The sequence below is a fragment of the Melanostigma gelatinosum genome, assembly GCF_949748355.1.
Source record: "Melanostigma gelatinosum genome assembly, chromosome: 10".
NCBI classification, from domain to species: Eukaryota; Metazoa; Chordata; class Actinopteri; order Perciformes; family Zoarcidae; genus Melanostigma; species Melanostigma gelatinosum.
Window position 1 is genome coordinate 14446335 of NC_136643.1, and position 14340 is coordinate 14460674.

Here is a 14340-nt window from a genome sequence, read left to right on the forward strand (position 1 = left end):
ACATCGTGGAAACAAACCAAGGACTGTTACATCATATAGACTTCTCTGCAGGCAGTTCTGTTAGTCATTCGATATGTGAGTCTCAATGGGAGATGATGAAAGAAACTTATCAAAGTGTTAAAATAACTGTGTGACATTCAGGTTCTTTGTTCTTACCGTGCTCCTGGTTGGAGGGACTGTGTCCGTGCTGCCAGGGTTGTAGTCTGGTGGGGGACTAGGTGAGGAGCTAGAAGAGGAGCTAGAAGAGGAACTAGAAGAAGAGAGAGAAGAAATAGGAGTGGAGAAGACACAAGAGGAGGGAGGAGATGGGTCACAGCGAGTGGAGGAGGAACGTAGGGGAACGTAGGGGAACTGTCGTGCCATCTGAGGGTAAAAACACACACAACCCTCAGACCACTGATCCATATCATAGTCATTTCTCATATCACATTGAAAGGATCAGTAGCACAAAGCAGTGTGACTAGATAGAAAGTAAATGTCATACAATAAATGATACGCTCGCAAAAGTATTAGCAGAAACAAACCCAGTACAGTGCAACATGTTTGCATTTGTTTCAGTGTTGTTACTGCAGGAGGCCTTCCATATGTCTACATTGACTAAAAGTCAGAAACATATCAGCACTTTTTCGATAGAAAATATCTTTTAGTGGTTCTTTCACTCTGCTGTTCATTGTGTTAATATGTATGAACAATATCACAAGTATGTAAGAAATGTATGAATTGTGAGTTAATATGGATTAAATATATTATCATGCGTGCATCACTTGTGATCCGTATCACCGAGAAGTTATATAAATATAAAGAAACAATATTTCTATTAGCATTTCTCAGTTTAAGCTAACGCTGGACGGTCGGGTCTATAAAGCTAACGTTAGCTAACCAAGAAAGCAGCTTTTGTTCAGATAAACGTGTTTAAACTTGGTCTCAACAGTCAAAAGTCAGTCCTAGTGGATTAATATACACTGATAACTGAAAATATTATCAATATTAGGATAAACATCGGTTCAGATAGATACATAAATAAATACATAAAAAACAGTGGTGGAAAAAGTATATAAATCTCGCTTTTTTCCCTGCAAAAGTTTATCAGAATCAGACTTACCTTTATCAGTAACGTTAAGTCACGGATGCAGACAAATCCTGGTTTGAAGGTGTTTCTTGGGAGGTTTCTTCGAGTGAAAGTAGATTTCGGCTTTTTCGAGTGAAAGTAGATTTCGGCTTTTTCTGACGGACCAACGGTTGGAACAGACTGAATTTAGAAAAAATGCACAATTTGGTAAACATGGTAACGATGGAACGTTCGACTGAGAACAGCTCGTTCTTACCTCAGAGTCTCCATCAGGTCCTCAACAGTCCTCCGCTGCACAAACAGACATTAAATACAACTTTAAGAGGAATATATCCACATGAGCTCAAATAATACAACTAACATGACATTGTGACTCAGTCTCCTGTCGCGTTTGAGAGTCACGTGACCTGCCCAGGGGTTAACCACACATTAAGTCTCCATTCAGGCCTATTTAAAAAACACGGTCTCATATAATGTCCAATAATATAGAGATGCATGTTTGCATGGAGGTTTGAGGGTGTCAGGTTGGACCCTGTCCTTGGTCCTATGTGGTCCTCCAGTGTCCACAGATTGACAGCACGTGGACCTGCTGTTTTCGTTTCCTACATTGTTGTGACAGGAAGCCAGAGTTTCAGAATAAGTGACACAAACATCAATTTGAAATAAAATGAAAACATATTTTCTGAGGTTTGTTTACTGGTCCACATCCTGTCTGTCTTTGGGCCATCGTTGGACAAATGTCTCTCCAGAGACATTACATTTACACACCCCTGCATCACACCTGTATTACTCTCTTTGATCCATTTTCTTTTGTTAAAGTAGAAACTTGATGTAACTTTACTAATTGCTATTGTGCATAGTGGCATGTATGCACATGTTAAATGAGTTGTTTAACAAGTACTTGTGGGAAGAAGCAAAGTTAGTAATGTGCACGAATGAGTTCTTTGGTCCGAAATATTCTGCTAGGATGAACACTGTACACACTTTGGTTAGATTTTAGTCTACATGATTTAAAACACTGACCAAGGACTTGCTGTCATATAATGTATGTAAATGTAGATAATGGTTGGCTGCTATGTAATAGAATTTGTCACCAAGGAATCAAACCCGAAAAACAAATGCTATTTGTACACTTGAAGCACGATTGAGATTACTTACACTTCTTTACATAATTGTTATTGTGGAAAGCATTTTGTACACATTCTCATCTATATAGTAGTTACAGACATAGATAAAGACAAATATGATGCATATGTTCATTAACACCACTATATTTGCTGTCATCATTACTGTCTGTTTTGCTAACATGAGTAAAATATAATACAGAGATGTGTTTTATCACATCAGAGCTACAATGATCTCAATAAGTTAATGGAACAAATTGTTTTCCTGTGATGCCAATACACACATTTGTGCACTTCTAGCACTCAACCAAATTAGTTGTCAAATACTGTGTTATGCATTTGTTGGCATGTGTGTATTTGTGTGAACTTTGTAGTTTGTGGTTAGATTTTCCTTGAAAGATGTTTTGCATTCTTTACTTCACAGCTGTCACAGAAATGACACATGTCTTGCTCTCTGACTCTTTCAAAACAACTAAAAATAATCATTTTTGAATTGTGATTGAGACAAAATGGCAGATAGGGCAATAGAGAGGCACAGATCTCAAATGTTTCCCAAAAACATGTTGCGAAACATTACATCTGTGTCGTTGTTGTGTCCTGTGCATCTCTTTTTCTCTCACTACAGCAAAGGCATGCGAAAATCTGCCAAAAGTCAGCAACCAAAAGGAGGAAGGTTTTTGACTCTAGCCGACAGAGAGCTGAGGGTACAGACCTCCCCGCGCTCAAACCAAAGGTAAGACTACACCTTAGGGCGGGGGAGTACAATTAGATTTAATAGGAAGAGAAAAACTGCTCAAAGTTGTACATCTCCGTGTGGAATCTCTGTCCGAAAATAACTGCAAGAACAGTTTCATGACATTTGAATATGTACAATTCAGCCGATATAAACGTAGGCGCTTTCAATTGTATTTCAGTCACAAGGTTCATCTTCTACTGGGAAAGTAAGTTGATTTGTCCTTTCTTTCTGTGTACATTAGTTTTTAGTGGCACGATTAATCAGCTGAAGCCCAAATGGCGTTCCCTCAGATCCCTCACTGTTTCTGGCTTTATAGATACTGGTTTCCCCTCTTTGAGCCATTGGCTTAAATAGTCTGAGGCGTGTCAACTCATACTGGTGGTATTAGTTTAAAAAAAAACACTGAATCTGTGGTATTTTCCTTTCCTTTCCACAACTATAAATCTTAAGATGTATGCATTATAATTTCATTTTCTTTAAACATAACTGTGTTGACAGTATGACCCCCTATCTTCTCAAGCTGCACTACTTCTTTTGAACCTCTTGTAGACTTATACTCTTACTCTTTGACAAGTCACCATCAGAATACAGAGCTCGGCCAAAAGTCTGTTTGTCTTAGTTTGTTCTTGTAAACTTCTCTGCTGGCTGAGACAAAGCAGCCAGGACAGAGGACAGGAGGAATGACATACTACTGTATGTGATACCTGCGTTCTTCATTATTATCATTTATAAACTTCACTCAGGACAATTTAGATTTGTTTCCAGTTATTAGTGGCTTTGCTGTTGTAAACATAACTGTTGCAGCTCTAGAACCAATATTTAGTTCTACCTAAATTACAAATAACTTCTATTCCTGTTCAGATTATTTAGTCATGAAAAAGTATTGATAAGAGTGGCTCCTTGGCCTAAAATCCTAAAGATACCTAACCGTACCTTTAGGCCACCGTAGTTCTATTAGGTACTGAGTTGAGGGTTGCAATTTGCAACCTCACCACTAGATGGATCTAAATCTCACACACTGTTCCTTTCAGGTAATTCTGATAAACCAAGACTTGTTGATCCTTGCGATTTGAATTGTGTCCAGTTAGACGTCTGTTGCTCAGCATATATATATATATATATATATATATATATATATATATATATATATATATATATATATATATATATATAATATATATATATAATATATATAATATATATAATATATATAATATATATATATATAAATATATATATATATATATAATATATATAATATATATATATATATATATAAATATATATATATATAATATATATAATATATATATATATATATATATAAATATATATATATATAAATATATATATATATATATAATATATATATATATATATATATATATTATATATATATATATATATATTATATATATATATATATATATATTTGGTCATTACCTTTCTCTGATGACTTGTGACCCGTGTGTTAGAAAATCAAGTGGCAAAATGCGATCGACATATTGGGCACCCCTGGTTTAAGTGGTTTGTCAACTTTTATCATTTCATAAAGAGGTCATTCTTTACCTTCAGGTTATTTTATAAGTAGTAAATCTATTGTCTCTGCTGTCGGAATGTGGAGGTCCAGTTTGGTGGATAACTCACTCTGTCTGTGTACCTTATCAATTACTTTTTACAATCACTTCAGTAGTTTACTCATTTAATATTATCACCATCCAGATGAAGAAAGTTTCTATACAATAGAGCGAGGAGTCACTTGGTAGCAGTAGTCAGTCCCCTTAGCTCCCCAACCTCCTGCACCCCAACATCTGCTGCCATCAACCCCGGCTCCTGTGCCTCCGTCTCCAGCCACAGCAGCCTGGCATCAGGGTCTTCATCAGAGAACTGGAGCAGAGACCCTGAGCTCCGCAACACCGACAAACACTGCTTCAGCACCTGATTGGCCTTCCATTTCCCTTCCTTAGACCTCAACAAGGCATCTGTGGTGCCCTTATCAACTATAAGGTCCACACTGCTACAACCGTAGTGCTCGTGGAGCTGTGTGCAGTCCAGCTCTACGAACTCAAGCCGAGAGGAAAGATTGTGAGCTTGAATGGCTTTGGTTTGGACGTGTTCATGCATTAGTCGCACAGCTATGGGGGAAATGTCTGCACAAGTGACCCGGACCGGGAGAGGAGAGCGTCTGTAAATACAGGGCCCGAAAGCAGAAGTGCCACAGCCCATAGCCAGGACTTGGAGCAAACCGTCTGGGTGGGGCTTGGTCTGCAATAGGGGCATAATGAAGTCCCGGACAGCATCGAAGCCAAAGAACCACTCAAAGTGTTTGAGGGTGTTTGTGCTGCTGCTGCTCTCAGTGTAGAAGCGGTCCCAAGTTGCTTTCTTATCCATGTTTTCAATCAGTTCAGCTAGGCAGAAACACAGATGGGATTATGTCACGAGTTAGTGAGTGAACATTAGCAGTAAAACACATACAACTTGCCTTAATGCCTCCATCCTTCTGTCATATTTGGAGGGACTTTATGCTGAAGTAAATTTAAAATCCATCAATTTAATGTGTCAAATGTCTTTTCTTTTAATATATGATTTAAGACCTTTTCTTGGGTCCTTAGAAGCCACTAAGCTCGGCATGAAGACGATCTACCAAGCTGACAAACTCAAATGACTCACATTGCTCATTAAAATAAAAAAGCAACATACACTCAACAGTCCTGCATTGAATCCTCCCTTTGTGTACTTTATAATGCTCAGTTCATCTTTAAACTGTTAAATAGATGTGTTGATGTATCCAGGCTGTGTTATATTAGACTGCATTAGCTTGGTGTTGCCAACAAGTTTGCAACTGAGTGTGACGTTATTGCACAACAAAGTGCTACTTTATGGTCAGCTTCTGTAGCTAACATATCGGTGACAATTAGGTAAGACATCAGTGCACACACCTGCAACTCACTTTAACTTTTCTTTCTTACTTATTTGGAGGTTCACGCTATTCCCCCCCAGACCACTCGCTGTGTGCAGACACCCTGCCTGAGTCTCGGTGCAGTGACAATACAATCAAAGGTGTTATGATGTGGTGCGTTCATGGACCCAAATGCAGACTCAGGACAGCAGAGTTATTTTTCAAAAAACAATTTTATTTATTTCTCACAGGCAGAGGAAAAGACAGGAAATACATAGTCAAAAAGGAGGCGTCTCTATGCGCTCCGCATGGGTCCAAGCCGGAAAGTGGCAAAATCCTCTGAGCGGCTGACGAAGCCGACAGGTAAACAGTCACGTCAAACACAGAGGCGCGTCCTCGCGCTCCGCTCTGATCCTAGCCGGAAAGTGGCTGGCAGGCAGGCTGGAACGTCTGTGTGATACCCGAGGCTCGACACAGGAACGCCAAGACTACACAGTTGATCTCCGAGGAACTAACTGGAAGGCTTCTTCGTGCAGGTGAAAACCCGAGGCTCGACACTGGACGGCAGCTAAATTGAACACAAAAACAGATTGTTAGAGCTAGAAGAGCTAGAAGAGGAGCTAGAAGAAGAGAGAGGAGAAATAGGAGTGAAGATACAATAGGAGGGAGGAGATGGGTCACAGCGAGTGGAGGAGCCAGTCCTGCTTTGTGAGGCTGGGATTCTACGGAGGATGAGCCGTGGGGAGTCGGGGCGGTTGGGGTCCGGGATGAGGAAAGACTTCCACGTGAAGCGTTGTCCCGCCTGAAGGTTTAAAAAAATAAATACAACCATCAGACCACTGCTCCACATCGTGGAAACAAACCAAGGACTGTTACATCATATAGACTTCTCTGCAGGCAGTTCTGTTAGTCATTCGGTATGTGAGTCTCAATGGGAGATGATGAAAGAAACTTATCAAAGTGTTAAAATAACTGTGTGACATTCAGGTTCTTTGTTCTTACCGTGCTCCTGGTTGGAGGGACTGTGTCCGTGCTGCCAGGGTTGTAGTCTGGTGGGGGACTAGGTGAGGAGCTAGAAGAGGAGCTAGAAGAAGAGAGAGGAGAAATAGGAGTGAAGATACAATAGGAGGGAGGAGATGGGTCACAGCGCGTGGAGGAGCCAGTCCTGCTTTGTGAGGCTGGGATTCTACGGAGGATGAGCCGTGGGGCGTCGGGGCGGTTGGGGTCCGGGATGAGGAAAGACCTCCACGTGAAGCGTCGACGCGCCTGAAGGTTTAAAAAAATAAATACAACCATCAGACCACTGCTCCACATCGTGGAAACAAACCAAGGACTGTTACATCATATAGACTTCTCTGCAGGCAGTTCTGTTAGTCATTCGGTATGTGAGTCTCAATGGGAGATGATGAAAGAAACTTATCAAAGTGTTAAAATAACTGTGTGACATTCAGGTTCTTTGTTCTTACCGTGCTCCTGGTTGGAGGGACTGTGTCCGTGCTGCCAGGGTTGTAGTCTGGTGGGGGACTAGGTGAGGAGCTAGAAGAGGAACTAGAAGAAGAGAGAGAAGAAATAGGAGTGGAGAAGACACAAGAGGAGGGAGGAGATGGGTCACAGCGAGTGGAGGAGGAACGTAGGGGGACGTAGGGGAACTGTCGTGCCATCTGAGGGTAAAAACACACACAACCCTCAGACCACTGATCCATATCATAGTCATTTCTCATATCACATTGAAAGGATCAGTAGCACAAAGCAGTGTGACTAGATAGAAAGTAAATGTCATACAATAAATGATACGCTCGCAAAAGTATTAGCAGAAACAAACCCAGTACAGTGCAACATGTTTGCATTTGTTTCAGTGTTGTTACTGCAGGAGGCCTTCCATATGTCTACATTGACTAAAAGTCAGAAACATATCAGCACTTTTTCGATAGAAAATATCTTTTAGTGGTTCTTTCACTCTGCTGTTCATTGTGTTAATATGTATGAAAAATATCACAAGTATGTAAGAAATGTATGAATTGTGAGTTAATATGGATTAAATATATTATCATGCGTGCATCACTTGTGATCCGTATCACCGAGAAGTTATATAAATATAAAGAAACAATATTTCTATTAGCATTTCTCAGTTTAAGCTAACGCTGGACGGTCGGGTCTATAAAGCTAACGTTAGCTAACCAAGAAAGCAGCTTTTGTTCAGATAAACTTGTTTAAACTTGGTCTCAACAGTCAAAAGTCAGTCCTAGTGGATTAATATACACTGATAACTGAAAATATTATCAATATTAGGATAAACATCGGTTCAGATAGATACATAAATAAATACATAAAAAACAGTGGTGGAAAAAGTATATAAATCTCGCTTTTTTTCCTGCAAAAGTTGATCAGAATCAGACTTACCTTTATCAGTAACGTTAAGTCACGGATGCAGAAAAATCCTGGTTTGAAGGTGTTTCTTGGGAGGTTTCTTCGAGTGAAAGTAGATTTCGGCTTTTTCGAGTGAAAGTAGATTTCGGCTTTTTCTGACGGACCAACGGTTGGAACAGACTGAATTTAGAAAAAATGCACAATTTGGTAAACATGGTAACGATGGAACGTTCGACTGAGAACAGCTCGTTCTTACCTCAGAGTCTCCATCAGGTCCTCAACAGTCCTCCGCTGCACAAACAGACATTAAATACAACTTTAAGAGGAATATATCCACATGAGCTCAAATAATACAACTAACATGACATTGCGACTCAGTCTCCTGTCGCGTTTGAGAGGCACGTGACCTGCCCAGGGGTTGTTGAGAAAATTAGCTTATATACAGCTTTAAGTAGCAACTAGCTTATATACAGTTTAATTAACAGCTAGTTTATATACAGCTTTAAGTAGCAATTGACTTATATACAGTTTAATTAATCACTAGCATATTTGTAGTTTTAATAACCATTAGTTTATATACAGCTCTATTAATCACTTATACAGTGCTCACAACACAGCAAGGCCAGAGAGAAGCAGGTGAAAGGTTACTTATTTAACTGCGACACAAGGAACAGGCAGCCATCCTTAGAGAAGATAAGAAAGAGACAATGAGACAGTGAGACAACGCCCCCAGCTGAGCCCGGCTTCTTCACACACTCCTTCTTAGGACCTCTCGCATGGAACTCCTCACTCACACTGATGGAAACCAACGCCTATTGGGAGGGGCCAAGGTGAATGGACATTCACGGCTTCCAACCAGGTGTCATAACGTACAAACGTGCCACGCCTGCATCTTTGACTTTGGCCAATGTGTAGCAAGGGGTGGACCCCCTATATTAAGTTTCACGCTGATGTGTTTAAGCGTGTCTCATGGTGAATCTCTGCGAAGTTCATCCATTAGCACCCAAGCTTGTTTGATGGCTGGGCTGAATAACTCATAACTCTGTTGATAAATAAACCTATTGCTTTTGATTTAACTATACGCCTCTGAGAGCTTCTGTTTCATTCTTAAACCTGCTCTAAGTGTGAAAGACAACAACATTACATTTTTTTCACAACAATTTGGTGACCCCGACGTGATTAACCACACATTAAGTCTCCATTCAGGCCTATTTAAAAAACACGGTCTCATATAATGTCCAATAATATAGAGATGCATGTTTGCATGGAGGTTTGAGGGTGTCAGGTTGGACCCTGTCCTTGGTCCTATGTGGTCCTCCAGTGTCCACAGATTGACAGCACGTGGACCTGCTGTTTCACGTTTCCTACATTGTTGTGACAGGAAGCCAGAGTTTCAGAATAAGTGACACAAACATCAATTTGAAATAAAATGAAAACATATTTTCTGAGGTTTGTTTACTGGTCCACATCCTGTCTGTCTTTGGGCCATCGTTGGACAAATGTCTCTCCAGAGACATTACATTTACACACCCCTGCATCACACCTGTATTACTCTCTTTGATCCATTTTCTTTTGTTAAAGTAGAAACTTGATGTAACTTTACTAATTGCTATTGTGCATAGTGGCATGTATGCACATGTTAAATGAGTTGTTTAACAAGTACTTGTGGGAAGAAGCAAAGTTAGTAATGTGCACGAATGAGTTCTTTGGTCCGAAATATTCTGCTAGGATGAACACTGTACACACTTTGGTTAGATTTTAGTCTACATGATTTAAAACACTGACCAAGGACTTGCTGTCATATAATGTATGTAAATGTAGATAATGGTTGGCTGCTATGTAATAGAATTTGTCACCAAGGAATCAAACCCGAAAAACAAATGCTATTTGTACACTTGAAGCACGATTGAGATTACTTACACTTCTTTACATAATTGTTATTGTGGAAAGCATTTTGTACACAGTCTCATCTATATAGTAGTTACAGACATAGATAAAGACAAATATGATGCATATGTTCATTAATACCACTATATTTGCTATCATCATTACTGTCTGTTTTGCTAACATGAGTAAAATATAATACAGAGATGTGTTTTATCACATCAGAGCTACAATGATCTCAATAAGTTAATGGAACAAATTGTTTTCCTGTGACGCCAATACACACATTTGTGCACTTCTAGCACTCAACCAAATTAGTTGTCAAATACTGTGTTATGCATTTGTTGGCATGTGTGTATTTGTGTGAACTTTGTAGTTTGTGGTTAGATTTTCCTTGAAAGATGTTTTGCATTCTTTACTTCACAGCTGTCACAGAAATGACACATGTCTTGCTCTCTGACTCTTTCAAAACAACTAAAAATAATCATTTTTGAATTGTGATTGAGACAAAATGGCAGATAGGGCAATAGAGAGGCACAGATCTCAAATGTTTCCCAAAAACATGTCGAGACACATTACATCTGTGTAGTTGTTGTGTCCTGTGCATCTCTTTTTCTCTCACTACAGCAAAGGCATGCGAAAATCTGCCAAAAGTCAGCAACCAAAAGGAGGAAGGTTTTTGACTCTAGCCGACAGAGAGCTGAGGGTACAGACCTCCCCGCGCTCAAACCCCTCAAACCAAAGGTAAGACTACACCTTAGGGCGTAGGAGTACAATTAGATTTAATAGGAAGAGAAAAACTGCTCAAAGTTGTATATCTCCGTGTGGAATCTCTGTCCGAAAATAACTGCAAGAACAGTTTCATGACATTTGAATATGTACAATTCAGCCGATATAAACGTAGGCGCTTTCAATTGTATTTCAGTCACAAGGTTCATCTTCTACTGGGAAAGTAAGTTGATTTGTCCTTTCTTTCTGTGTACATTAGTTTTTAGTGGCACGATTAATCAGCTGAAGCCCAAATGGCGTTCCCTCAGATCCCTCACTGTTTCTGGCTTTATAGATACTGGTTTCCCCTCTTTGAGCCATTGGCTTAAATAGTCTGAGGCGTGTCAACTCATACTGGTGGTATTAGTTTAAAAACAAACACTGAATCTGTGGTATTTTCCTTTCCTTTCCACAACTATAAATCTTAAGATGTATGCATTATAATTTCATTTTCTTTAAACATAACTGTGTTGACAGTATGACCCCCTATCTTCTCAAGCTGCACTACTTCTTTTGAACCTCTTGTAGACTTATACTCTTACTCTTTGACAAGTCACCATCAGAATACAGAGCTCGGCCAAAAGTCTGTTTGTCTTAGTTTGTTCTTGTAAACTTCTCTGCTGGCTGAGACAAAGCAGCCAGGACAGAGGACAGGAGGAATGACATACTACTGTATGTGATACCTGCGTTCTTCATTATTATCATTTATAAACTTCACTCAGGACAATTTAGATTTGTTTCCAGTTATTAGTGGCTTTGCTGTTGTAAACATAACTGTTGCAGCTCTAGAACCAATATTTAGTTCTACCTAAATTACAAATAACTTCTATTCCTGTTCAGATTATTTAGTCATGAAAAAGTATTGATAAGAGTGGCTCCTTGGCCTAAAATCCTAAAGATACCTATCCGTACCTTTAGGCCACCGTAGTTCTATTAGGTACTGAGCTGAGGGTTGTGCAGTTGGTTGCAATTTGCAACCTCACCACTAGATGGATCTAAATCTCACACACTGTTCCTTTCAGGTAATTCTGATAAACCAAGACTTGTTGATCCTTGCGATTTGAATTGTGTCCAGTTAGACGTCTGTTGCTCAGCATATATATATATATATATATATATATATATATAATGTATGTGTGTATGTATGTGGAGAAGACACAAGAGGAGGGAGGAGATGGGTCACAGCGAGTGGAGGAGGAACGTAGGGGGACGTAGGGGAACTGTCGTGCCATCTGAGGTTAAAAACACACACAACCCTCAGACCACTGATCCATATCATAGTCATTTCTCATATCACATTGAAAGGATCAGTAGCACAAAGCAGTGTGACTAGATAGAAAGTAAATGTCATACAATAAATGATACGCTCGCAAAAGTATTAGCAGAAACAAACCCAGTACAGTGGAACATGTTTGCATTTGTTTCAGTGTTGTTACTGCAGGAGGCCTTCCATATGTCTACATTGACTAAAAGTCAGAAACATATCAGCACTTTTTCGATAGAAAATATCTTTTAGTGGTTCTTTCACTCTGCTGTTCATTGTGTTAATATGTATGAAAAATATCACAAGTATGTAAGAAATGTATGAATTGTGAGTTAATATGGATTAAATATATTATCATGCGTGCATCACTTGTGATCCGTATCACCGAGAAGTTATATAAATATAAAGAAACAATATTTCTATTAGCATTTCTCAGTTTAAGCTAACGCTGGACGGTCGGGTCTATAAAGCTAACGTTAGCTAACCAAGAAAGCAGCTTTTGTTCAGATAAACTTGTTTAAACTTGGTCTCAACAGTCAAAAGTCAGTCCTAGTGGATTAATATACACTGATAACTGAAAATATTATCAATATTAGAATAAACATCGGTTCAGATAGATACATAAATAAATACATAAAAAACAGTGGTGGAAAAAGTATATAAATATCGCTTTTTTTCCTGCAAAAGTTGATCAGAATCAGACTTACCTTTATCAGTAACGTTAAGTCACGGATGCAGAAAAATCCTGGTTTGAAGGTGTTTCTTGGGAGGTTTCTTCGAGTGAAAGTAGATTTCGGCTTTTTCGAGTGAAAGTAGATTTCGGCTTTTTCTGACGGACCAACGGTTGGAACAGACTGAATTTAGAAAAAATGCACAATTTGGTAAACATGGTAACGATGGAACGTTCGACTGAGAACAGCTCGTTCTTACCTCAGAGTCTCCATCAGGTCCTCAACAGTCCTCCGCTGCACAAACAGACATTAAATACAACTTTAAGAGGAATATATCCACATGAGCTCAAATAATACAACTAACATGACATTGTGACTCAGTCTCCTGTCGCGTTTGAGAGTCACGTGACCTGCCCAGGGGTTAACCACACATTAAGTCTCCATTCAGGCCTATTTAAAAAACACGGTCTCATATAATGTCCAATAATATAGAGATGCATGTTTGCATGGAGGTTTGAGGGTGTCAGGTTGGACCCTGTCCTTGGTCCTATGTGGTCCTCCAGTGTCCACAGATTGACAGCACGTGGACCTGCTGTTTCACGTTTCCTACATTGTTGTGACAGGAAGCCAGAGTTTCAGAATAAGTGACACAAACATCAATTTGAAATAAAATGAAAACATATTTTCTGAGGTTTGTTTACTGGTCCACATCCTGTCTGTCTTTGGGCCATCGTTGGACAAATGTCTCTCCAGAGACATTACATTTACACACCCCTGCATCACACCTGTATTACTCTCTTTGATCCATTTTCTTTTGTTAAAGTAGAAACTTGATGTAACTTTACTAATTGCTATTGTGCATAGTGGCATGTATGCACATGTTAAATGAGTTGTTTAACAAGTACTTGTGGGAAGAAGCAAAGTTAGTAATGTGCACGAATGAGTTCTTTGGTCCGAAATATTCTGCTAGGATGAACACTGTACACACTTTGGTTAGATTTTAGTCTACATGATTTAAAACACTGACCAAGGACTTGCTGTCATATAATGTATGTAAATGTAGATAATGGTTGGCTGCTATGTAATAGAATTTGTCACCAAGGAATCAAACCCGAAAAACAAATGCTATTTGTACACTTGAAGCACGATTGAGATTACTTACACTTCTTTACATAATTGTTATTGTGGAAAGCATTTTGTACACAGTCTCATCTATATAGTAGTTACAGACATAGATAAAGACAAATATGATGCATATGTTCATTAATACCACTATATTTGCTATCATCATTACTGTCTGTTTTGCTAACATGAGTAAAATATAATACAGAGATGTGTTTTATCACATCAGAGCTACAATGATCTCAATAAGTTAATGGAACAAATTGTTTTCCTGTGACGCCAATACACACATTTGTGCACTTCTAGCACTCAACCAAATTAGTTGTCAAATACTGTGTTATGCATTTGTTGGCATGTGTGTATTTGTGTGAACTTTGTAGTTTGTGGTTAGATTTTCCTTGAAAGATGTTTTGCATTCTTTACTTCACAGCTGTCA

At 39.1% G+C, this 14340-nt stretch overlaps 1 protein-coding gene across 1 annotated transcript; it reads right to left on the reverse strand.

Moving 5' to 3' along the window:
• Positions 1-4684: 4684 nt before the first annotated feature.
• On the reverse strand, positions 4685-5320 carry LOC306783785 (citrate synthase-lysine N-methyltransferase CSKMT, mitochondrial-like; the record flags this gene model as incomplete). Its single annotated transcript, XM_079277596.1, has 1 exon — positions 4685-5320. The coding sequence occupies one exon, from the start codon at positions 5318-5320 to the stop codon at positions 4685-4687; it is 636 nt and encodes a 211-aa protein (XP_079133722.1).
• Between the last annotated feature and the right edge of the window lie 9020 nt (positions 5321-14340).